This window comes from Physeter macrocephalus, chromosome 1 (genome assembly GCF_002837175.3).
Source record: "Physeter macrocephalus isolate SW-GA chromosome 1, ASM283717v5, whole genome shotgun sequence".
NCBI classification, from domain to species: Eukaryota; Metazoa; Chordata; class Mammalia; order Artiodactyla; family Physeteridae; genus Physeter; species Physeter macrocephalus.
The window spans coordinates 93225320-93249732 of record NC_041214.2 but is presented as its reverse complement, the minus strand read 5'-3'; the positions used below and the strand labels follow the sequence as shown (position 1 = coordinate 93249732).

Below are 24413 nucleotides of genomic sequence, written 5' to 3'. Positions count from 1 at the left end.
ATTTTGGAGATTAATCCCTTGTCAGTTGCTTCATTTGCAAATATTTTCTCCCATTCTGAGGGTTATCTTTTCGTCTTGTTTATGGTTTCCTTTGCTGTGCAAAAGCTTTCAAGTTTCATTAGGTCCCATTTGTTTATTTTTGTTTTTATTTCCATTACTCTAGGACGTGGATCAAAAAATATCTTGGGCTTATTTTTTTATTTTATTTTTATTTATTTTTTTTTTTGTGGTACGTGGGCCTCTCACTGTTGTGGCCTCTCCCATGGCGGAGCACAGGCTCTGGATGCGCAGGCCCAGCAGCCATAGCTCACAGGCCTAGCTGCTCCGCGGCATGTGGGATCTTCCTGGACCGGGGCACAAACCCGTGTCCCCTGCATTGGCAGGCAGACTCTCAACCACTGCGCCACCAGAGAAGCCCTTGGGTTTATTTCTGTAGGTCCTTTTCTTCTCTTGTGTTTCCCACTTAGAGAAGTTCCTTTAGCATTTGTTGTAGAGCTGGTTTGGTGGTGCTGAATTCTCTTAGCTTTTGCTTGTCTGTAAAATTTTTGATTTCTCCATCGAATCTGAATGAGATCCTTGCCAGGTAGTGTAATCTTGGTTGTAGGTTCTTCCCTTTCATCACTTTAAGTATATCATGCCACTCCCTTCTGGCTTGTAGAGTTTCTGCTGAGAAATCTGCTGTTAACCTTATGGGAGTTCCCTTATATGTTATTTGTCATTTTTCCCTTGATGCGTTCAGTAATTTTTCTTTGCTTATTTTTGCCAATTTGATTACTGTGTGTCTTGGCATGTTTCTCCTTGGGTTTGTCCTGTATGGGACTCTCTGCACTTGCTGGATTTGGGCGGCTATTTCCTTTCCCATATTAGGGAAGTTTTCGACTATAATCTCTTCAAATATTTTCTCAGGTCCTTTCTCTCTCTCTCTTCTCTTTCTGGGACCCCTATAATGCGAATGTTGTTGCGTTTGATGCTGTCCTAGAGGTCTCTTAGGCTGTCTTCATTTCTTTTCATTCTTTTTTCTTTATTCTGTTCTGCGGCAGTGAATTCCACCATTCTGTCTTCCAGGTCACTTATCTGTTCTTCTGCCTCAGTTATTCTGCTATTATTGATTCCTTCTAGTGTATTTTTCATTTCAGCTATTGTATTATTCATCTCTGTTTGTTCTTTCATTCTTCTAGGTCTTTATTAAACATTTCTTGCATCTTCTCGATCTTTCCCTCTGTTCTTTTTCCGAGATCCTGGATCATCTTTGCTCTCATTATTCTGAATTCTTTTTCTGGAAGGTTGCCTATCTCCACTTCATTTAGTTGTTTTTCTGGGGTTTTATCTTGTTCCTTCATCTGGTACATCGCCCTCTGCCTTTTCATCTTGTCTATCTTTCTGTGAATGTGGTTTTTATTCCACAGGCTGCAGAATTGTATTTCTTCTTGCTTCTGCTCTCTGCCCTCTGGTGGATGAAGCTATCTAAGAGGCTTGTGGAAGTTTCCTGATGGAAGGGACTGGTGGTGGGTAGGCCTGGCTGTTGCTCTGGTGGGCAGAGCTCAGTAAAACTTTAATCCACTTGTCTGCTGATGGGTGGGGCTGGGTTCCCTCCCTCTTGGTTGTTTGGCCTGAGGCAACTCAACACTGGAGCCTACCTGGGCTCTTTGGTGGGGCTAATGGCCGACTCTGGAAGGGCTCACGCCAAGGAGTACTTCCCAGAACTTCTGCTGCTGGTGTCCTTGTCCCTTGGTGAGCCACAGCTGCCCCCCGCCTCTGCAGGAGACCCTCCAACACTAGCAGGTAGGTCTGGTTCAGTCTCCTATGGGGTCACTGCTCCTTCCCCTGGGTCCTGATGTGCATACTTTGTGTGTGCCCTCCAATAGTGGAGTCTCTGTTTCCCCCAGTCCTGCCAAAGTCCTGCAGTCCAATCCCACTAGTGTTCAAAGTCTTATTCTCTAGGAATTCCTCCTCCCATTGCCAGACCCCCAGGTTGGGAAGCCTGACGTGGGGCTCAGAACCTTCACTCCAGTGGGTGGACTTCTGTGGTATAAGTGTTCTCCAGTTTGTGGGTCACCCACCCAGCAGTTATGGGGTTTGATTTTATTGTGATAGCGCCCCTCCTATCATCTCATTGCAGCTTCTCCTTTGTCTTTGCTTGTGGGGTATCTTTTTTGGTGAGTTCCACTGTCTTCCTGTCGATGATTGTTCAGCAGTTAGTTGTGATTCTGGTGTTCTCGAAAGAGGGAGTGAGAGTATGTCCTTCTACTCTGCCATCTTGAACCAATCTCCTCCTTTATTATTTCTTATAGTACATGTCTCCTAGTGATGAATTCCCTCAGATTTTTATTCATGAGTAAAAATCTGTATTTCACCATTTGAAAGATATGTGCTGAGTATAGAATTTTATTTTGACCCATTATAATCATTTGTTGCTTTCAAGATGTCATGTCATTTTGGACTGTGTAGTTTCCAATGAGTAGATTTCATCATTCTTATCTTTGCCTCTGTGTAGGAAATATATCTTTTCTCTCTGGCTGCTTTTAACATTTTTTCTTTATCACTAGTTTTCAACAATGTGATGATGTATTTTTCTTTATGTTTATTCTGCTTAGGATCCTTTGAGTTTCTTGGATCTTTAGGTTTACTGTTACCAAGTTTGGCTATCATTTTGCTATTTTGGCTTCATTGCTTTAAATATGTTTTCTGCTGATCTTCCTTTCTGAGGCTCCAATTACATTTATTCTAGACTGCTCAATTTTGTCCCAGGGGTCAGTGATGCTTTGGGGTTTTCTTCTCTCTCATGTTTCTTTTTGGAAATTTTCTATTGCTATTTATTCAAGTTCACTAGTCTTCTCTGCTATGTCTAATATTCAGATAAATTATATCTGAAATGATAAAATTATCTCTTGAAATTTGAGTCTTTTTAATATCTTCTAATTCTCACTTTATCACATTCATGTTTTCCTCAGCCTTCTTGAATATCTGGAATATATTTTCCAAAGCATTTTTAATATCCTTTTCTGCTAATTTTATCATCTGTTTTATTTCTAGCTATGTTTCTGGTGATTTACTTTTTTCCTCTGGTTATCAGTCTTTTTTTGATACCTACTACTTTTCATATAGACTACTTTTCATATAGTTAACACTGTGAATTTTACATTTATGGTGATATTCTGTTGGATTCTTTTCAATAGACAGTTATCTGGAAGGAAGTTATGGTACTTAGAATCATTGTTTTTAAGCTTTTTTAGGGTGGGTCTAGACAAGCCTTTAGTTTATGGCTAATTTGTTCCCACTACTGAAGTGACACCCCTATATCTATTTTCCCATGTAGTTGGAGATCTCAGCAGTTTGGCTGGTAGTGACATGAAATATTCTCAGCCTTGTATGAGCTTTGTGAATTGTTCTGCTTTATCCTTTTGGTGGTTCGTTCCCAAGCCTGTGGTAGTTTATTCACATGGATGCACAGATCAGTACCCAGACAAAATTTCAAGAGAACCGTTCTATAAATCTCTGGTGTATTCTTTCTATCTATGCAGCTCTCTTCTATCTAGTATTTTGCCTCGTAAATTCTGTTTTTGCCACATTAGACTCTGATTTCTGTCTCCTCGGTTTGGTGAGACTTCTGATCTCTCCTTGAGTTTCGGTTTCCTGGGAAATCTCTCCATTCAGTAAGCTAGAACACTTAGTTTAAACTAAAGTTTACTTCGATTGTTATCCTTCTCTCATCTTATTCTATGTTGCCTGTTGACCAATGTGTGAAAACTGCCGTTTAACATATTTTGTTCAGCTTCCTAGTTAAGGTAGGAGATTAAATCCAGCATCCATATTGACTTTTCAACAATTGCCTAACCTCCCCAAACCTAAGGTATAACTTTCCAGGATTCTTACTTACTTACTTACTTACTTATTTATTTATGGCTGCGTTGGGTCTTTGTTGCCGCATGCAGGCTTTCTCTAGTTGCATCGAGTGGGGGCTACTCTTCGTTGTGGTGCACAGGCTTCTCATTGCGGTGGATTTTGTTGCACAGCATGGGCTTTAGGCACATGGGCTTCAGTAGTTGTGGCTCACAGGCTTAGTTGCTCCCCGGCACATGGGGTCTTCCCGGACCAGGGATCGAACCCGTGTCCCCTACATTAACATGTGGATTCTTAAGCACTGCACCACCAGGGAAGTCCCCAGTGTTCTTATTTTTAATTCAAAAAGAAAATTATTTTTGTTGGTGTCATACATTCTAGTTGCCTTTTTTTCTCTTCTCAGTACTGCATTTGGGAACTCTCTCATACCTGTAAGCAGAAGTAATTAACTACTTTTTAACATTAAAAGTTTAGAGATATTAATTTGCTATAATATGTAGTATGTATAATATTGCACTTATAATAATATTAAGATCAATTCTACTTTTGTGTGGAAAATTTTCAAAGTAATTTAATAACATTTCTGACCTGATGCTCATAAAAGCTCTGTGAAGTAGATAAATCTAGCATTATAATTCTCATTACAAAGTAAAGAAGCTAAGGCCTCACAATATTCATTAATTTTTCTCAGTCGCATAACCTGTAAATGATGAGATAGGATCTTCTGACTTTTATAACAATGTTTTTTCCAATTTTCCAGAGTCTGTCTTCCTGGAAGATGTAGAACTTTATGTAAAATAGCAAAACATCTAGTACAGTATGGTAGCAAAACTTTTCACTTTTTGTGAGGAAGGCAATATGGTGGAATAGAAATAACTAGATTTAGAGTAAGCGGATGATTTGTCAATCATATTCAATCTAAGTAATAAAACAATATGGAATTATATAAAATGAGCAAAACAACTTTTATACAACTGTTTTATATTTAGTTTAGGAAACAAAAAGCAGATTTACAATTGTTCAGCTAGAGGACATGTTGTAAATGGAGAAAAAGAGAGTTTAGTGTATGCCAATTGTTAAGGTGACCAAAATGCCTGCTTAGGAGATCCATTTTAAGTTTTCAGGAGATTTAGTGAAGAAATTAATCAAATGGCCTTTGTATTTTAATAAATGGGAAAAAATAAAGAATAAAAGATTGAGACATTTTTAAATTTTTGTGAATAAGTTAGATCTCTGTTCATATCTACTATGGTGTCAAAACCTTTGATATATGAAGTTAATCTTTATGTAAAATCTTGTGTTAAATATATACTCTGTTTAAGAATAGAATTAATTTTGAACCTAATAATTATTATTTGAAAAAGTCACCTAATTGCATACCTAAGCAGCTGTAGCTATTGAAGTGTGACATTTCTTGATCTATTCCCCCCTTCATAGCAAAAATATTTTATATGATTCGTCTGTAAAAACATAAAATCAAGTTAAAGAGCAGGTTGAGTAATCACTACTTACATGATAAAATATATGAGAAAATATGATTGCAGGTCATTCTTATTTTTTGCAGTGGTCATGGCTATTATATAAGGTTAACCTATCCTATGTAAAGGCACCATATCCTTCCTTTCACCAGTCACTGCCTGACTTACCCAGCCCTAAAGCATTACTTTCCAATAATCTTATTAATTTTTAAATTCAGAGATAAAAATAATAATGGTTCGTGTAATACATTCTAGTTGCATTTTTTTTTTCTCTCAGAGTTGCATTTGGGAACTGCAATGGGTTGGCTGTGGTGGATTTTATACAGAAGACAGTACTGTTAAGCATGGGGACCATTGACCTATATAGATCAAGTGACCTATACCAACGACAACCACGGTCTCCTCGAAAAAACAAGCAGTTCATTGCAGGTAGGAGATAAGATCGTCATGAACTTGATTAGTTCACCTGTTTTCTTACCTTTAGATTTCTTGTCTTTCTTCTGTGATGCTATTCAAATGCACAGCAATATAAAGTCAACATAATTTACAATACCACGTAAGTAAAATTGGTCAGAAACATAGTAAGAATCTTTGAAAGGGTGAAGGAGGTGTTTAAACTTCAATTTGTTGTTAACGTTAGGAAGGATCTCAAGTTTCTTAAGCTGAATTCCTAAAAAATAAGAAGGTATTAAATATAAAAATGCTAAGAAAATCAGGCTCTCTAGTTGAAAAAGCTGCTTGCAATGGTTGTGTTAACTGGGATAGTTTTCTTCTAATATATGATAGCTTTAAAAATATAACTTAAGGTCATTCACTAGTTTTAATTTTTTAAATTAACTCCATTTTTTGGCTGTCACCTTTCTTTGTTGGATGGTGACTTTCTTGGAGGTATTTTCACAAATGCAGTAAAGATTATTAACATTTTAAAATGCTATGAAAGATGATATTTTTCTTGACAGGACAAATTAGAAAAATATATAAAGTTACTAAAATACAAGCCAAAATACTTTCTACGTATAATGCCAAACCTTGATAGGCCAAATTATCCAAAGTTGTACTAAAATTTCAGTATATATCCAAATAGTTGGCTTTGCAAACATTGCCAACATTTTGTATATTTTCTGTCCACGGACATAGTTTAGTTGGTAAAAAATTGGCTGAGCTAAAAGGTTTGCAGGTGGAAATGCATCTATAGTATTATGTGTTATTTTATACAGTTTTTAAAATTTTCTACTGTTTTTTAAAATAATCCGTTGAATATTGACACTTTTACTAAATATACCCATGTAAAGACTATTTTAAAGTAAAAAGAGTACATTATGGTAGATGTTATTTTCTAAATAGCAAATGTGCCAAATTTAACATCTGAATGTGGTAATAAATGAAGTTTCCTTTTGGACTAATGAAAAATTACTTTATATACTGAAATTCTCCTTCTTTGTTAATCTTTCTTTTGTAAACCTAAACCCTTTCCAAATTGCTAATTTAGACCCTTTTCAGGAGCACAAAGTTCTCCTTCAGAACCTGGAGTTTCTTTGTTTTTTGTTAGGGATCTCAACTTTTAGCAATATTTTATGAGTGCTAGCAATGTAAAATTAGACAGGTTCTGCTTCTACCACTACTAGCTTTTGAAAGAAAGGCAGAATAAGAGAAATTGTGCATGAATGTACCATGAGATTCCCTCACGATTGAGAAAGAGAAAGTTGACTTTTGAAAGTTCATGGACTCGTGATAGAAAGATGTTACGGGATAGTAGGCACTGTTTGCATGCTGAAACACTAATTGAATCAGAAAAGCTGTGGATCCTAAGACAGCATCTAAATTACTTGCTGGATATACACAGTGGGATGACAAAGTGTATATTTTGACAGAGGTAATACAATTATTATTTAATTTAAACTTACTGAGCCTCAAAAATTATGATTAGAGCTCAGAATTTTAATGACTTTAAAATTAGGAAAAACTGTGATGAAGTTGTAAACTCTGCTTGTATTTAGTATATATGAGTACTCACTTTGTTATTAAAAAAAAAAGACTAAAATCCCTAAGCTTTCTTGTTAATACTGAAGATTAAAGACAACCATTTTTATATTTATGAGGTAACATACATATTATTTATAAGCTAAATAAGTTTACTATGTAAAAAGCATAAAGAGAAATATGCCATTTATTTTTATAAGCTATTTGATTGATTGAATAAAATTACTACAGCATTCTCATTATTCATCTATCAATCACCTCACTTTCTAATTGATTTATTTTTTTAATATGTCCTTTCTAATTTGATTACCTAAACTTGCTGCAATTTCTTCATCTTGGCTGTTCTATATTCTGGTATGATATCACTTCCTTTCACTTTAGACTATTTTTCTCTCTTTCTTCTGCCTGCTGCTGATGCTGGTGTTCTGGCATGTTCCAAAGACAACTTTTGCATGCGTGGCCTGTCTAACTTTTATCCTGATTTAACGAAACGGATCCGTACTTCCTATCAGAGTAAGTTCTATAAAGGTTAGGCAAATAGCTTTTTTTAAGTCATAATGCTTGAGTTAAATCCATATATCTGTGCTCAGTAATGTGTTTTTAAAAACACATTCAGCATGCATGCAAATTTTTGTTTTGTTATGGAAATGCAACCTGATAATTTTAATAAAAATTATATAAATATTTCAAATAGTTATATCATTTACCCATATTCATTGTTTCAGTGTTTATTTCAAATCATGTGTACCATGTGCTATTAGTCCAAGAGCCACTGTCTTTTGTTTTAAGGAGGAAAAGCCATGGTGTCCTTGTAAATAATAAACCTGATATTCTAGCATCAATAATAATTGAATGCTTATTTTGGAAACCTTATGCCTTTGGCCATTTTATAAAATTATTGTAACCAGGGCCACAATACTTGCTTTTTCTAATGTAATTAGATTTCTTAGAGGTAGGATTTCTGATGCTTTTCACTAAAATAGAATATACAAACACATTTCTATAGTGATTTTAGGAAACAAACACTGTGAAACTGGGGAATTAAGGTCACAAATAAAAGTCACTAATATTAACATTTACCATGATAGCAAATGCAAATCTGAAGATGGTGTGTCAGATATTCTATCAAATGGTGCAGAAAGAGTGGGGAGTTAGAGTATGATTGGAGGTGCAGATGATACTAGTGATATTATGGGTGAATATTTATTGACATGAGAAGATGTATATAATATGTTAATCAATATGTTTAAAAAGAACTTTACTTAAAAAGTAAAGTTTTACTTTACTTTTTATATAAAAAAAGTATATGAGATCTCATACAAATATGAGATCATATAAAACAATCTCATATTTGTATAAAATGTATATATGGATACATACATACATGTTTGTTGCTCGTATCCTGAATTTCTTCAGACTTCACCTCACCAGCTTGTATATACTTAATGGAATTACATCACTTATAAAAACCTAAAATTTTGTGTTCCATTAGCTAAAGGAAGTCAATACCTGTGAAAGCCTTAAAATTTTTCTGGGGTGCACAGGGTGACTTATTTTTACTCGGAACTATTCTCTAGTTTTCTACTCTGAGCACCCCCTTTTTGAGTGCTTCCCACCGCCTCTACTCCTGGTGCCTTGTGATAGAACACATATTTGTGTTGGCTTCTGCTGTTACTAAAACAGAAACTTATTAGGTATTATAACATTTCTTGACACCTGAAAGTTATATGAAATTTTAGTTTTTGTTTCCATAATTAAAATTTCCATAAAAGTTGTATTGGAACACAGCCAAACTCATTCATTTACATATTGTTTCTGGTGCTTCCAAACTACAATGGCAGAGTTGAGTAGTTGCAACAGAAACCATATGGCCCCTAGAGAATGGACTTGAGGACACGGGGAGGGGGAAGGGTAAGCTGGGACAAAGTGAGAGAGTGGCATGGACATATATACACTACCAAACGTAAAATAGATAGCTAGTGGGAAGCAACCACATAGCACAGGGAGATCAGCTCGATGCTTTGTGGCCACCTAGAGGGGTGGGATAGGGAGGGTGGGAGGGAGGGAGATGCAAGAGGGAAGAGATATGGGGACATATGTGTATGTATAACTGATTCACTTTGTTATGAAGCAGAAACTGACGCACCATTGTAAAGCAATTATTATACTCTAATAAAGATGTTTAAAAAAATTGCCCACCTGAAAAAAAAAAAACATATGACCCATGAGACCTAAATATTTACTGTCTTGCTCCTCACATAAATTTGCTGACCTCTCCCCTATACTATTCTTCGTTACCCATCCCCTACCACCTAAACAGTTTCAGCCAAAATATTTCCTGAAAATAGTTTCCAGGTGGTTTAACACATACTCAGACTTCAGAATCCTAGTTTAGCCTTCTCAAGGTAGAATCCCCCTACTGTGTGTGTGTGTGTGTGTGTGTGTGTGTGTGTGTGTGTGTGAGAATGCATCCATCTGTACAGATAGAAAAAGTTTCTGGAACATGAGACTGTAGATTTTATAAATTTCTTTTAATGTATTTTATGGTATTTCTATAATAAACATGTAATGCTTTTATAGTAAAAAGTTGGATACTGAGGATAAGAAGCAGGCTCTTAATCTGAATTCTACAATATCAACCATGATATTAAGGTTAAAGTTCATTATTTCAATAATCTTATGTTGCCTTCAGAATAAAAAAGCCAAGATTTTAAACCTTCATTCAGGGTACTCTAAAATATAATTCTTATCTGCATCTTCAAATGAATTTTCTACTACTCCTATAAAAACACTTAAGCCAGTGTATGTATCTTACTACACTTATAATTTACTTATAAGTGAAACTCTCCTGGCAACTCTCTGGAAACTTTCCTTAGATTTCACTCCCTATAGTAAACCTTTCCTGCTGCCATTAGAGCCCTTTGCACCAATTCCTTAATTTAAATGCCTATAGTGCCTACGGTGTACAGGCTTCTACACAGTAGTGTCTGAACCATTTAATTGGTATTTAGATTTGTATTTTTATGCATATTCTCTACCTTTATAAATGCATGATAAGAACCTGAAGACCATATCTAAAATTGTTATTATCCTCTACACCCAGCACAAGTATGAGCTCAGCAAGTCAACAATGATGGTAGTGAGACAGAGCATGACAGGAGACTCTTTTTGCTCACATGAATAGCCAGCGGACTTTTCAAATTTGATAAATGAGAGTAGACATGGCTTCTGGGTTCAATGGAATTTTGCAAAAGAAATCATAGTTTCTTCTAAACAAAGAATTAACGTGTCAAGACAGGAGTAAAATCAAGTCCTCAGAAGGCCATAAAAGATGGTCTGTGTCTTCCACGGGACTATGATTCGTGGATGCAAAGAAATGCTTTGGAAAGAGCAAGAGACATAGGGTGAGAAGGTTTATATCAAGTTCTGCCTTTTCTTCTTATTGACTACTCATTACATTTATAATCTTAAGCAAGTCATTTAACTGCTCTGAGTTTCTTTTTTCTCATATATAAAGTAAAAATCATAATCCCTACTTTCCCCTTAGAGACTTTTGGAACTTTTCAAGATTAGTGTTTGTAATTGCACTTCTATAAATATTAGACATTATTATTATAATAGAAGATGAAACCACGTCACAAGTTAAATAACCTTTCCAGAATACAACAAATCTATGGAAGAATTTAGGGTTAACATCCAGTCAGCTGCCTCATCACCTAGTGCGCTCCTTCTACTTGTTATAATGACAAATTCTGCTAGTTAAATATTGATAATATACCATTTGAACCAAAGGAGGTTTGAAAGGTATGCTTAAGGTAGAACATTGTCAGAAAAGGTGCTTATGCATCAATTTCTAGTTATGCATTGGGGAATTCTTTGGAAAGTTTCAGTCCTATCTACAGACATTTTCTCTCTTTCACTGCATAGTTTGTTCAGAGTGTGGGGAGTCATAACAGACCCTGGAAACACAAATCATAAACATAAAGAAAAATGGAAAGAAAAGGGGGAGATAAGAGAAAACTAGCAAAGAGAGGCAAATAAACATTTTCAAAAATGAATGGAGCGGGCTTCCCTGGTGGCACAGTGGTTAAGAATCTGCCTGCCAATGCAGGGGATACAGGTTCGAGCCCTGGTCCGGGAAGATCCCACATGCCATGGAGCAACTAAACCCGTGAGCCACAACTACTGAGCCCGCATGCCACAACTGAAGCCCACGAGCCTAGAGCCCATGCTCCACAACGAGAAGCCACCATGATGAGAAGCCTGCACACCGCAACGACGAGTAGCCCCCACTTGACGCAACTAGAGAAAGCCCGCGCGCAGCAACAAGACCCAATGCAGCCAAAAATAAATAAATAAATTTATTTTTTAAAAAATGAATGGAGAAAGTCAAGAATGGAGGAGGAGTAAAACAAAGAATAAGAGGAATGCCTCAAGGAACAAAAACTACCAAAAATTATGGTAAACAATAAATGGGGAAAGTCCATTTATTTAAAAAATATTTATTAAGCATCTTTGCCATCTGTGTAAAATATTTTTTAGGCAGTAGATATATAATGATGAATGAAATAATTATACTCTCTTCCCTCAATTTATAAGAGAAAACATATAAAGAAATTCATAGATATACAATTACAGTTGAAAAAAGAAAGCAATCCTATGAAAGAAAAAAATTAGATGTGGAAAAGTTGGACCTATTTTTGAGAGTGTTGTTAGGGAAGGGCCTATCTGAGGAGGAAACATTTAAGTGAATCCTTACAAGATAAGAAGGAATCAGACAAAGCTTTGAACTTACAATTCTGACCAAGTTAGAGTAACAGGGACAAGATTTAACATCCTGCCTCAAATAAACAGAAACAGCCATAATAAATGAAGCTGTGGTTTTTAAGACATGGGACATCAGACAATGAAGAACAGTAATTTCTGACAGATAAGAAACAAAAGAAGTGAACCCTAAAACCATACCTCTTTACTGCCCTGAGAGAGTTTCTAGACTGCAGCAAAGGGAGAAGGGGAAACCCAAGAGGAAACCAGTCAACTACCTATGCTGAGAAGATGGAGATGAGAAACTGGGGAAACCAAAGCAGCTACAGCTCCTAAAGAGAGGATCCCAGAGATCTACAGTTTCCTCCTCCAACAGATCAACACATACCTATGATGTAGCTACCCAGGGACAGGTAAAGAACCATCTGAAAGGGTTAAAGGAAATGGTACCCAACACTCAAACAAAGGGAATAGTGCCTATTTTTTTGCACCAGGCAGACTAAAAAAAATACATATATATATATATATATATTTCACATCCGTTTCTAATTAACACTGTACTGGGGATTCTAGCCAGTATAGTCAGACAAGAAAAAGAAATAAAAGTTATCCAGATTGGAAAAGAAGTTAAATCATCCTTTTACATGGACAACATGATCTATGAAGAAAATCTAATGAAGTCTACAAAAGAGCTACTAGAACTAGTAAGTGAGTTTAACAAAGTACAGGATATAAGGTCAGTATACAAAAATCAATTTTATTTCTGTCAACCTGCAACACTTAGCCGTAAATTAAACAACAGATGTGAAAGACCCATGCATTGAAAAACAGAAAACATTTCTGAGAGAAGTTAAAGAACTTAAAAAATGAAAAATTACGTGTCTCAATATTATTACGATATCAGTTCTCTCCCAGTTGATCTGTAGTTCAATACAATCCCAGTAAATATCCAGCAGACTTTTTAATAGAAATTGACAAACTGATTCTAAAGTCTATATAGAAATGCAAAGGATTTAGAGTAGCCAAAACAGCTGTTTTTTGTTTGTTTGTTTTTGCGGTACGCGGGCCTCTCACTGTTGTGGCCCCTCCCGTTGTGGAGCGCAGGCTCCGGACACGCAGGCTCAGCGGCCATGGCTCACGGTCCCAGCCGCTCCGCGGCACGTGGGATCCTCCCGGACCGGGGCACAAACCCGGCGGACTCTCAAACCACTGCGCCACCAGGGAAGCCCGATTGTTCTTTTTAAAAGCTGTTTTGGGGGGCTTCCCTGGTGGCGCGGTGGTTGAGAGTCCGCCTGCCGATGCGGGGGACGCGGGTTCGTGCCCCGGTCCAGGAGGATCCCAAGTGCCGCGGAGCGGCTGGGACCATGAGCCATGGCCGCTGAGCCTGCGCGTCCGGAGCCTGTGCTCCGCAACGGGAGAGGCCACAACAGTGAGAGGCCCGCGTACCACACACACAAAAAAACAAAACAATCTTGGAGAACCAACACTACCTAATTTCAAGACTTTTTAAAAAATTAGTGTGTTATTGAGTCAGGTTGGTATTGGTCCAAAGACAGATATGTCAATGGAACTCAACAGACTCCAGAAATACATCTACACATATATGGACAACCGATTTTTTTTTTACAAAGGTGCAAAGGTAATTAAGCAGAGAAAGAATAGTCTTTTCTACAAATGATATTTAAACAATTGAATGTCCTTTTGTAAAAAAAAAAACTTTGATCCATACTTTGTACTATATTTTTAACACTTAACTTACAATGGATCATAAGCTTTAATATAAAACCTAAAACCATAAATCTAGGAAGAAGGGAGAAAAATTTTGTTACCTTAGGTTAGGCAAAGGTGTTTTAGATAACATACCAATGACATGCTCCATAAAAGAACAAATGTATGGATAAATTGGATTTTTTCAAAAGTAAAAATTTCTGCTATTTAAAAGACACTGTTTTGAGAGTGAAAAGTTAAGCCATGGACTAGGAGAAAATATTTGCAAAGCATATATCTGATAAAGGACTTGTATCTAGAATACATTTTTTAATTTCTCAGAACTCAATAATAAGAAAGCAAGCAACCCAATAAAAATATAAGCCAAAGAGTTGAATAAATAACTCACAAATGAAAATATAGTGATAAAATAAGCATATGAAAAGATACTCAAAAACATTCATTATTAAGAAAATCAAATTAAAACTACAATGAAATATAATAATACATCTATTTTCATGACTATAATTTAAAAGACTGATCATACCAAGTACTGGCAAGAATGTAGAAGAAATAGAATCTCTTACACACTACTGGTGGGAATGTACAATGGTATAACCATTTGGCAGGTTCTAAAGATTTAAACACACACTTATAATATGACCTAGCCACTTTACATCTAGTTATTTACTCTAGATAAATGAAAGCATATATCCATACAAAGACATTCATAGCAGCCAAAAATTCAAATATCTTTAGTAATCAAAAACTAAAACTAAAGTCTCCGTTGAAAACTAAATGAATAAACAAATCTCGTATGTTTGTTCAATGGTTTACTACGCAGTAATAAAAAGGTATGCACTATTGATATGTGCTATACCATGGATGAATCTCAAAATAATGAATCTTACATTGAGTTAGAGAAACCAGACAAAAAAGGGCAGATACTGTATGATTCCATTTATATAAAATTCTAGGAAATGAAAACTAATGCAGAGTGACAGAAAGCAGACCCATGGTTACCTGGGGATGGGGAAGGAGCTGATATGGAGAGGGCTGGAAGGGAGGGTTACAAAAGGACACAAAGAAACTCTTGGATACATTTATTATTTTGATTGTAGAGATGGTTTCACAGGGCTATACATATGTCAAGATTTATCAAATTAAATACTTTATAAATATGTCAGCTGAACCTCAAAGAGTTATTTTTTAAAAGAGAACTAGGCACATAAAGGGCAGGGAGCAGTGTATTCCGGGCAGAATGAACAGCTTATAAGAAGGTTCTAAGGTGGTTCAGGACTTTAACTATCTTCTAGAAATAGAAGGTCAAGGAGGCTTGGGGTGTGGTGATTGAGAGGGAAAGTGGGTTAAGATTTTGATGTCTAGATGAGCAGGGACAAGATCATACAAACTTCTAAAGCAATCATAAGAAATTCTGTTTTGAGCAAGAAAATGATATGCTTTGATTTATATCTTAAAAATGTTATCCACACTGCTGAATGAAGAAAATATTGTGGGGCCAAAAAGAATGAAAGCCAGTATACCAGCTGGGAGGCCAATATTATACTCCAGGCAGGAAATGAAGGTAGCTTTGGCCAGGGTGATAGCACTGTTGTTGGAGAAAAAAGATAGGTGCAAGAATCACTTACAGAGCTACTAATTATAATTCAATTTGGGAGATCAGAAAGTGGAATCAAAGATTATTTCCAAATTTGGGCTTGAGCCAATGACTGTCATGATATTATTTACAAAGATGAAGAAGCTAGGGTTGGGGCACAGTATGTTGGTAGAGAATAGAGTTCGGTTTTAGACATGTTAAATTTTGGTGTGTATTGTTTACCCAAGTGAAGACGTTAAGTGGACAGGTAAACAAATCTGAATATCAGGGCTGTAATTTAGTATGTAATGGCATGGGAATGAAGTTATGTAGGCGGGGAGGGAGCAGAAGAAGGGAAGAGGGGGCTTGTGGATAAAGAAACAGGAATTTCAACATTTAATTTCCAAAGGAAGAAGAGTAGCTGGCAGAGGACTTGCCAGAGAGAAGAGGAGAAATGAGAAGACTATTGCAGAAGCCAAATTAAAGGGGAGTGTTTCAAGAAGTGGTCAACCACATCAAATGCTACAGATAGAATAAGTAGGGTAAGCTTAGAAAAGGGTCTAGTGGGTGCTGTGCTGTGAAGGTTATTAGTGACTCTCTAAAAAGTAGTTTTGAAAAATATTGGGATAGAAGCCACAATTATATTAGACTAAGGAGTGGCAAGTGAGGAAACAGCACAAGTAAATAACTCTTTTGAGATGTCTGGTTATGAAGGGGTGCCAAAAAATAGGTCAATACCTGCATTGGAATAAAGTGTTAAAAGAAGGATTTTTTTCGTTTTAGATAAAGAGCATATTTTAAAGTTGATGTGAATATTGAATGATCCGTAGAGAAAGAGAGATTGGTGGTAGGGGACAGAGGGAATAATAACTAAAGAAGCAAAATCCTTCAGAAAGTTACGGGAGAGGAAATCAGAGCATATGTACAAAGATTAGTGTTTAATAGGAAGTTTTCTCTATTGTAATAGAGGGGTACATAAAAGAAAAGGAGAAAGCTACAGAATCAGAGGGATAAGTTACAAAATGTATGATTTGGTTGAGAAATGAAACAAGTGATTTTTACATCTCTATTTTTCAGTTCTGTATTTTAATAGGTTTCCTTTCTTTTTGAAATCAGTTTTACAGTGTTTTCTTACTCCAAACTTTGTATTGAAAAGCACACTGCTCTGTAATTAGTAGGTAAAATATAAGGTTCCATCTTTGAATTCTAAAAAAATGAACAAAGAAATTAAAAATAGGGGAGATATTACTTAGTAATATATGTGAGTTTTCTAGAGTTTAGTTTAACAGTAATTTCAATGTGATTTGAACAAACAAAACAGCTAATATAACTTAGGGCAGTGGTTCTCAACCCAGCATGATTTTGTTCCCCAGAGGATATTTGGCAATGTCTGGAAACATTTTTTGTTGTCACAATTGGGGGGAGGAGTGCTCTACTGGCATCTAGTGGGTAGAAGCCATAGATGCTGATAAACATCCTACAATATATTACCCCACAACAAAAAAATTATCTGGCTAAAATGTCAATCAAGTTTGAAAGCATTGAGACCAGAGAAGTTTATATGGTAAATGGTAATTTGGTAATAACATTCCCAAAGTGTAGACTATTTATATATGTGAAGACATTTGTACACTGGGTATTAGTCTCCTAAAGAATATTAGTATTTTATTTAACATTCACAAGTTGCTACTTCAAATACGATATTGATTAAATTATCCATTAAGACACACTATAGGTATATATTCTTAGAAATCTTTAAATAAATGTTGATATAATTCAATGTACCCAAGGGGGTTTTATCTTCTGATATTCAATTATTTATTTACCATAAAATATCTCTATCTGATCTTAACCGGGATTTACTATTTTCTAATGAATCACTGTACAAATCTTCCAAATTTTGTTGTCAATTTGCTTTACTTTATCCGTATATCAGACATAACTTTCTCCACATAATCTTTGGGAAATCTCACCATTGAGTGTTCAATATATTATGAGGAAAAGCACAATTATTTGGCATTACCCTGAGCACTTCAATGAATACCTACTAGTGTCAGTAATGGATTAACCAGTTTACCTGGTTTCCATTCCTTTGTTCCACATGCCTTCAATACAGCTTTAACAGTATTTCCAAGAGATTAGATATAAAAGTGGAGGGGCTTTCCATTTCCAGATAGGATGTTGAAAGATATAAAAATTCTTCATCCCCATGGTAACAATGACACAACACTAATAAAATTCTGTGATAATAACAATGATAAAATTAAAATTATACTTTTCTACGAGGCTTCTGAAGAGTGGTTGATTCAAAGAAGCCTTGATTAACTGAATTCCATAGAGATAAGAGCCATTCATAGATAAGCAGAAAACTGCAGCTGCTTTTATACCTGGGGCAAGTGACTGAGCTGGACACAGGTCAGGAAAGGAATGGGCCTTCTATAAATGGACAGACTGCAAAGAATAGGAACAACTATAGGTTTAATGACTATCTGGACTGAACTATTGAATGGAAATCTGAAATAGCTCTAAAGACAAAATTATTCAGTTTGGCAATTCTCTGCCAACTAACCCCACCACTCTCAGAATTTTTCTGAGAAAGTGGCAGCAAATGAGAAAGCACAGAGAATTTATGCAGTCTCAAAATGCTTGCATTCAGGGGTTATTGTAGAATTTGACCCAAGCTGAATTAAACTATCTGAAACTGCATCTCAACCCTCTTTCTGCACAAATACTGGGAAAATTAGGAATCAGCCCCTTGAGGAAGGGTTAGGGAAGTTTGAGTGTTGGACTGAGGAGCAAAGAGATTTTGAAGGGAAACCTAATCTAATTAAAGCTGCAGACCAGCCCTAGTTCAATTCAGTACTGTGTAGAATCTGATTGATTAGCACTTCACTTGAGTTGTCTAAGGACAAAAATTGGTAAGGCTATAAAAAACTTAAGCAACTCTCTTAACCAAATTGACCTAACAAACATAAATAGACACCTACACCACACTAATGAAAATGTGCATTTTTTCATTAGACGTGGAATATTCACAAATATAGACTGAGTTATGAAACAATAAAGAATTAAAATCAAGCAGAGTAAGTTCTCTGATCATAAAAGAAATTAAATTACAAATCAGTAACAGAAATATGTCTTAAAATCCCCAAATATTTGAAAATTAAGAATAGCTCATGTCTTAAAAAAGAAATCACAAGGGAATTTAAAAAATATTTTTAACTTAGTGAAAGTGTAAACACAAAATATCAAAATTTGTGATATTGAGATGTTACTAAAGTAGTGCCTAATGGAAAATTTAGAACATTAGAAGCTTTAATTAGAAAAAAGATCTCAGATCAGTAATCTAATAGCTCTACCAATATCAGACAAAATAGATTTTAAATCAAAAAATTTCACTAAAGAGGGACAATTTAAAATGATAAAATGGTCAATATATCAAAAAGATATAACAATTAAATGCACCTGACAGCAGAGCTACAAAGTACATGAAGCAATATCTGACAGAATCAAAGGGATAGACAATTCAACAATAATTATTGGTAATTTTAATACTCCACTTTTAAATATAATACGAGAACTAGGCAGAAGGCCAAAGAGGAAATAGAAGACTTGAACAATGCCATGTGTAAGACCTGTACGCTCAAATCTACAGAAAGAAAATGTTTAAACATTATTTAAATGGAGGAGATACCATCTTTATGGGTTGGAAGACTCAATATTTTTAAGATATTTATTCTACCAAATTATCTATAGATTTATCACAACTCAATAATAATCTAGCATATCTTTTTATAGAAATTGACAAACTGATTTTAAAATGTATGTAGAAATGCAAAGAATCTAGAATAACTAAAACACTTTTGCAAAAGAACAAAGTTGGAAGATTTCACTTCCTGATTACAAGATGTACTATAAACCTGCCTTAATTAGATGGTGTGGTAGTCAAAAAAAAAAAGACAAATAGACCAATGATTACAGAATAGAGGGAGAATCCAGAAATTGACCCACACATACATGGTCAATTTATTTTTGACTAAGGCACTAACACAAATCAATGAGGAAAGAAAATCTTTTTAACAAATAATCTTGAACAACTGGGCAAATAGATAGGGGGAAAATGGACCTTAATCCCTACCTCACACCATAATCAAAATTAACTTGAGATGAATTATAGTCCTGAAAATGAAAGCTAAAAATTAAAAAAGTTTCTTGAGAAAACAAAGAGTGATATTTTCATTACCATGGGATAGGCAATGATTACTTATACAGGAATAAAAAAAAAATTCAAAAGAAAAGAAAAAAATCAATAAATTGCCCTTAAGGTAAATTAATCTTTTGCTCATCAAAAGACATCTTATTGTCACCAAGAAAATGGAAAGTTAAGTCACAAATGGAAGAAAATATTCGCAATACCTACTTCCGACAAAAGACTCTTAAGCAAAATATGTAAGAATTATATTGAAGATTTGGCACTACTCAGTTCTGTAACCTTAAATAGTTTAAACTCTCTGAACTTACAGTTTCTTATTTATAAAACGTAAGGGTTCGGGTAGAGTGTGACAATGGTCATTTTCTAAAATTCTATGATTTTTTTGAACCTACAGCAAGTTTATTTGTACAAATTATATAAAGAAGGAGGTGGTGAAAAGGAATATGAATAAAGATGGTTTGGGTAATTGACAATGGCTCTTAAGTACCCCTGGGTATGGGGATTTACATTAAAGTAGAAACTCTGAATATTTATTTACAAAGAAAAAATATGAAACTCTCCAAAAAGGGTAGGAAAATCCTAAGGATATTTTGTGAATGCCACAGGAATGCAGACTGGCAGATAGTGGGAATTACAAAATGTTTATTAATCTATTGTGCCTATCCTTATATTTTTCAGGAAAGTGACAATAGAATATAAGAAATATTAGAAATGAGGAAAATATAGTGCTTATAAGAAGGAATTTGATACCATTGAACAAATCATTTAGTATTTACTATACAATACTGCATTTTTATAAATAGGTATAATATTTAAAATTTGTTATATCTCCTTGAAGGGCTTTTAAATAGCCAATAACCGTTTCTCTTGGAAGTGGAATATTTGATTAGATCTTTTAAAAAACCCCTTCTACTTCGTTTTTCTTGGTCTATTTTCAGATGAAACTACATCATTTACTAAAATAGTTACTTCCTATGAAAAAATAAGAAAAGGAATTTTATATCTTTCCACCATCATATTCAATTACCCTTTATATATCAGTTAGTTATTGCTTATTTTTTCCTGTCATTGTTAAATTTTTCAAAATAATTGTCATAACATAAACATAGAAAAGTTCTCACAGGGGAAAAATAAAACCTTTTAAAACTTATAGGAATTAATAAGAATTATCTACGAAATTTTAGCAAATTCTCTCATTTTTTGTCATTTCATTTTCAGGTTTAACTGAGCTGAATGACAGTCCAGTTCCCCTGGAACTTGAGCGTTGCAAGTCTCCCACTTCAGGTAAACATGAGTGGTATTTTTCAATCTTCTGAAGATTACTTTACTGCAGTAATCTACTGCTTTATCTTCATAATTCTTGAGAAATTCATAATTTTGGTAATTAGGTGTAATTTCATCTTGAAATTTAACCATAAGCAAATTCTATTCCAAAATAAAATAGAAATAAATGTCTTAAAATTTTTATTGCCTCCCCAAAAATTAAGATCAGAGATATGAGTGTAATACTTTTAAAAACATTTTAAAGGAAGTTATTTTGCAGATATATTAATAATGCTAAGTAAAAATTGTAATATTATACAGAAACTGCCTCATAGCTAGAGCTGAATTAGTGGGAAATATATACTGTAGGTGCAGTAACATATGAAACCATCCCTCTGGATCATAGTTTTGAAACATGTATATTCATTGGCAAAAGAAAAATGATAATATATATTGTGAGCCCATTATATTAAAAATATGAGTATAAAGGTTCTTAGGAATAAGTTTTTAAGGTCTGTGGAAAAAAAAGGGTATAGTACAAATTGTTGGGTGTTAGCATTGTGAATAATTTGCTTTTTAAAAATTTTTTATTTACCTGATTTTTCTATAATATACACATAGTAATGTGTAAATTTTTAACCACCAAAAAATTAGGTATATCTTTGACATTGAATTGTAGATCTGTTTTCATAGAGTATCAAAAAATTGTTTTTTTATTTAAATCATTTTATTTAAATATTTTAAACTTCATGCAAATTTATAAACATTTAGTTACCTCTTTATAAAGCAATGAATTTTGACTTTTAAAAATTCAGCTGGAATTGTGACGTTCTTCAATCTACTTCCTTAAGAGTTGTTAGTTGTTTATTGTTATTCTTCAGGAATGTAGGCTGAATAGAATCTAGTTGTGTCCTGTGTAAATTTCTGTTTTAATCATATCTATTTAATCCTTATTTTACTGCTTTCATGTTAAGCATGGTCTCATACATTTACCCTTTCTTTTGCTTTCCCATAGGCACCATCCTAATATAGGTATTTATTACACCATACCTAGAATATTACAAAATTATTCTAATAGGTGTCTCTATTTTCCATCTCTCCCTCTTAGAATTCATTTTGCATATCATGTTGCAAAATTAATCTCCTTAAAATATTACTTTGATATTTTCCCGTGTCAGAAATCTTCAATTAAAATATAATTTAATATCCTATATCAAATTCAATTAATTTAACCTCACTTTAAATTCTCATCCATAATCTGAATTTGAATAGTAATACATTTATTAGGTTCTAATATCAAAAAGAAATGGAATTAAAAAAATTTCCCTCCCATCCTTCCCCATACATTGTTTCTACTCTCTTGAAAAAATAAATATTATTGGTAGTTTCTTGTTTATCCTTCCAAGCAATTTGTTTGTAAACAAACCAAAAAGAAACAGACTTTTGCCTTCTGTTTTGTACAAAAGTAGTATATTATGCACTTCGTTGTACTTGGCTTGTTTCACTTTACAGTGTATCTTGCTTTCCATTTCATTACATAAAGTATTTTCTTATTCTTATTTACATTTATATGATACTGAATTACATGTGTGTACTATAATTTAATCATTTTACCAATTAAAGGACACTTAGTTTAGTACCAGTCTATTGCTATGTCAAACAATGCCACAGTGACTAACCTTGGTACATTCCTCACTTTAAATGTGTACAGGTATATCTATCAGATAAATTCCTAAAATTGAAGTCGCTTGGTCAAAGAGTATACACCTGTTTAATCTTTATAGATACTCCCCAACTGCTCTTCTTGGGGTTTGCAACAGTTCTCTCTCCTTCTAGCAATAACATGAAAATATTGGTTATCAAATTTTTTTTATCTTTGCGAGTCTATTTGGTAAAAAGAATATGTCAATGCAGTTTCAATTTACCTCTCACATATTATAAGTGATGTTGAACACCCTTTTATATATTTAAGAGTACTTTAAATATTTTTTTGTAAATTATCTATTCATATACTTTGCCCATTTTCTATAGGGTTGTTCATTCTTTTTAAATTAGTCCTCTTCATAAGTTAAGAAGATTTTCCCTTTATGACATGAGATCCAAATATTTTTCTCAATTTTAACTTTGCTTGTAGTATATCTTGCCTTAGAGCAGTTTTTTTCTAATCATTGATCTTTTCTTTTAAGGACTTCTTTATGCCCAACAATTTAAGTACTATTGGTTATCTACTTCTTTAACATTTTAGTAGAATTCCCCTGTCATTTGTAGTTACTTATCTTGTATATTTGTACTTTCTCTGAAAAGAAAAATTTTTTCATTATGGAACGTTTCTAAAAATATACAATACACATATGAAAAGACTGAGAGCCTTTCTTTAATTAGGGTAACTAAGTTGATCTATTTTGCTGTTTAAACCCAAACAGTGGTTTTACTGGGGTTTTTTAATTTGTTTTTTAGCTTACTGATTTCTGCTTTATCTTTATTAGTCTCCTCTGTTTTCCTTCATTTTACTTTTTCCTTTTTCACCTTTTTGTGGTAGATGCTTAATTCATTTATATTTATTGTTTCTTACATATTGATAAAACAAGGCTAAATTTCTCTTTGAACTCTGTTTTAACATGTAATAGCTTTTGATATATTATGATTGCATTAACAGAATTTTCTATATAGTAAACAGTTGGTTTATATTTCTTTGACCCAAGAGTTATTTAATGTAAATGTATGGCATTAGGTAGCCATAAGTTTTACCTTATTAATCATGTTATTTAAGTCTCTCATGTCATTACTTATATTTTGATTACTTGTCAAAGATGGGGAAAAAGTGAATTAAAATATTGTATTAATCATGTGTTTCTATTTTTCCTTGTATCTGCTGTTTATTTTTTAAAATATTCATGTGTAAATATTCGAAGATATATCCACAAAAAATACATTCTTTACCATTAATCACCATTGTTCATTTCATATTGTGTCCTTCACCTGAGTTCACCTTGTTTGCTATTAATACCACAATTCTTGCTTTTATTTGTAATTTCTTTTTGTATTCCTTGGCCTTACCTCTTTTGAGGTAAACTTTTTTTAAACTGAGGTGCAATATGTAAACCTCAAAGTGCATAATTCTTAAGAGTTCAGGTAGACTAGTTTTTACAAATGAATACACCAAGTAAACTTACCCAGATCAAGATATGGAATGTTACTGGAACCCCAGACACCTCCTTTATGCCCCTCTCAGCCACTAACCCCCACAGAGTTACCTGCTATTCTGACTTTTATCATCATAGATTAGTTTTGTGGGTTTTGGACTCTCAGATGAATGGAATCATTCAGTATTTACTTTTAATTTTTGCTTATTTTGTTCAACATTATGTGTATGATATTCATCTATGTATGTTGCTGAATGATTTTTATTGATGTGTAATGTTCCATTATATGAATATATCTCAATTTATTTATGCAGTTTATTATTGCTGAACATTTAGGAGGTTTTCAGTTGGGGGCTATTATAAGTAAAGCTGTTATGACCAATCTTGTCTAATTTTTAATACAAACGTAACTCATTTCTGTGTTACAT

General features: G+C 34.1%; 1 protein-coding gene across 1 annotated transcript in view; it reads left to right on the top strand.

The window, feature by feature from the left end:
• STXBP5L (syntaxin binding protein 5L) overlaps positions 1 to 24413 on the top strand; it is a 387732-nt gene that overhangs the window by 289618 nt on the left and 73701 nt on the right. The window contains exons 19-21 of the mRNA XM_024120465.2: positions 5596 to 5747; positions 7740 to 7811; positions 20798 to 20863. Of these exons, the coding sequence (XP_023976233.1) occupies positions 5596 to 5747; positions 7740 to 7811; positions 20798 to 20863 (290 nt within the window). The remainder of the gene's footprint in view (positions 1 to 5595; positions 5748 to 7739; positions 7812 to 20797; positions 20864 to 24413) is intronic.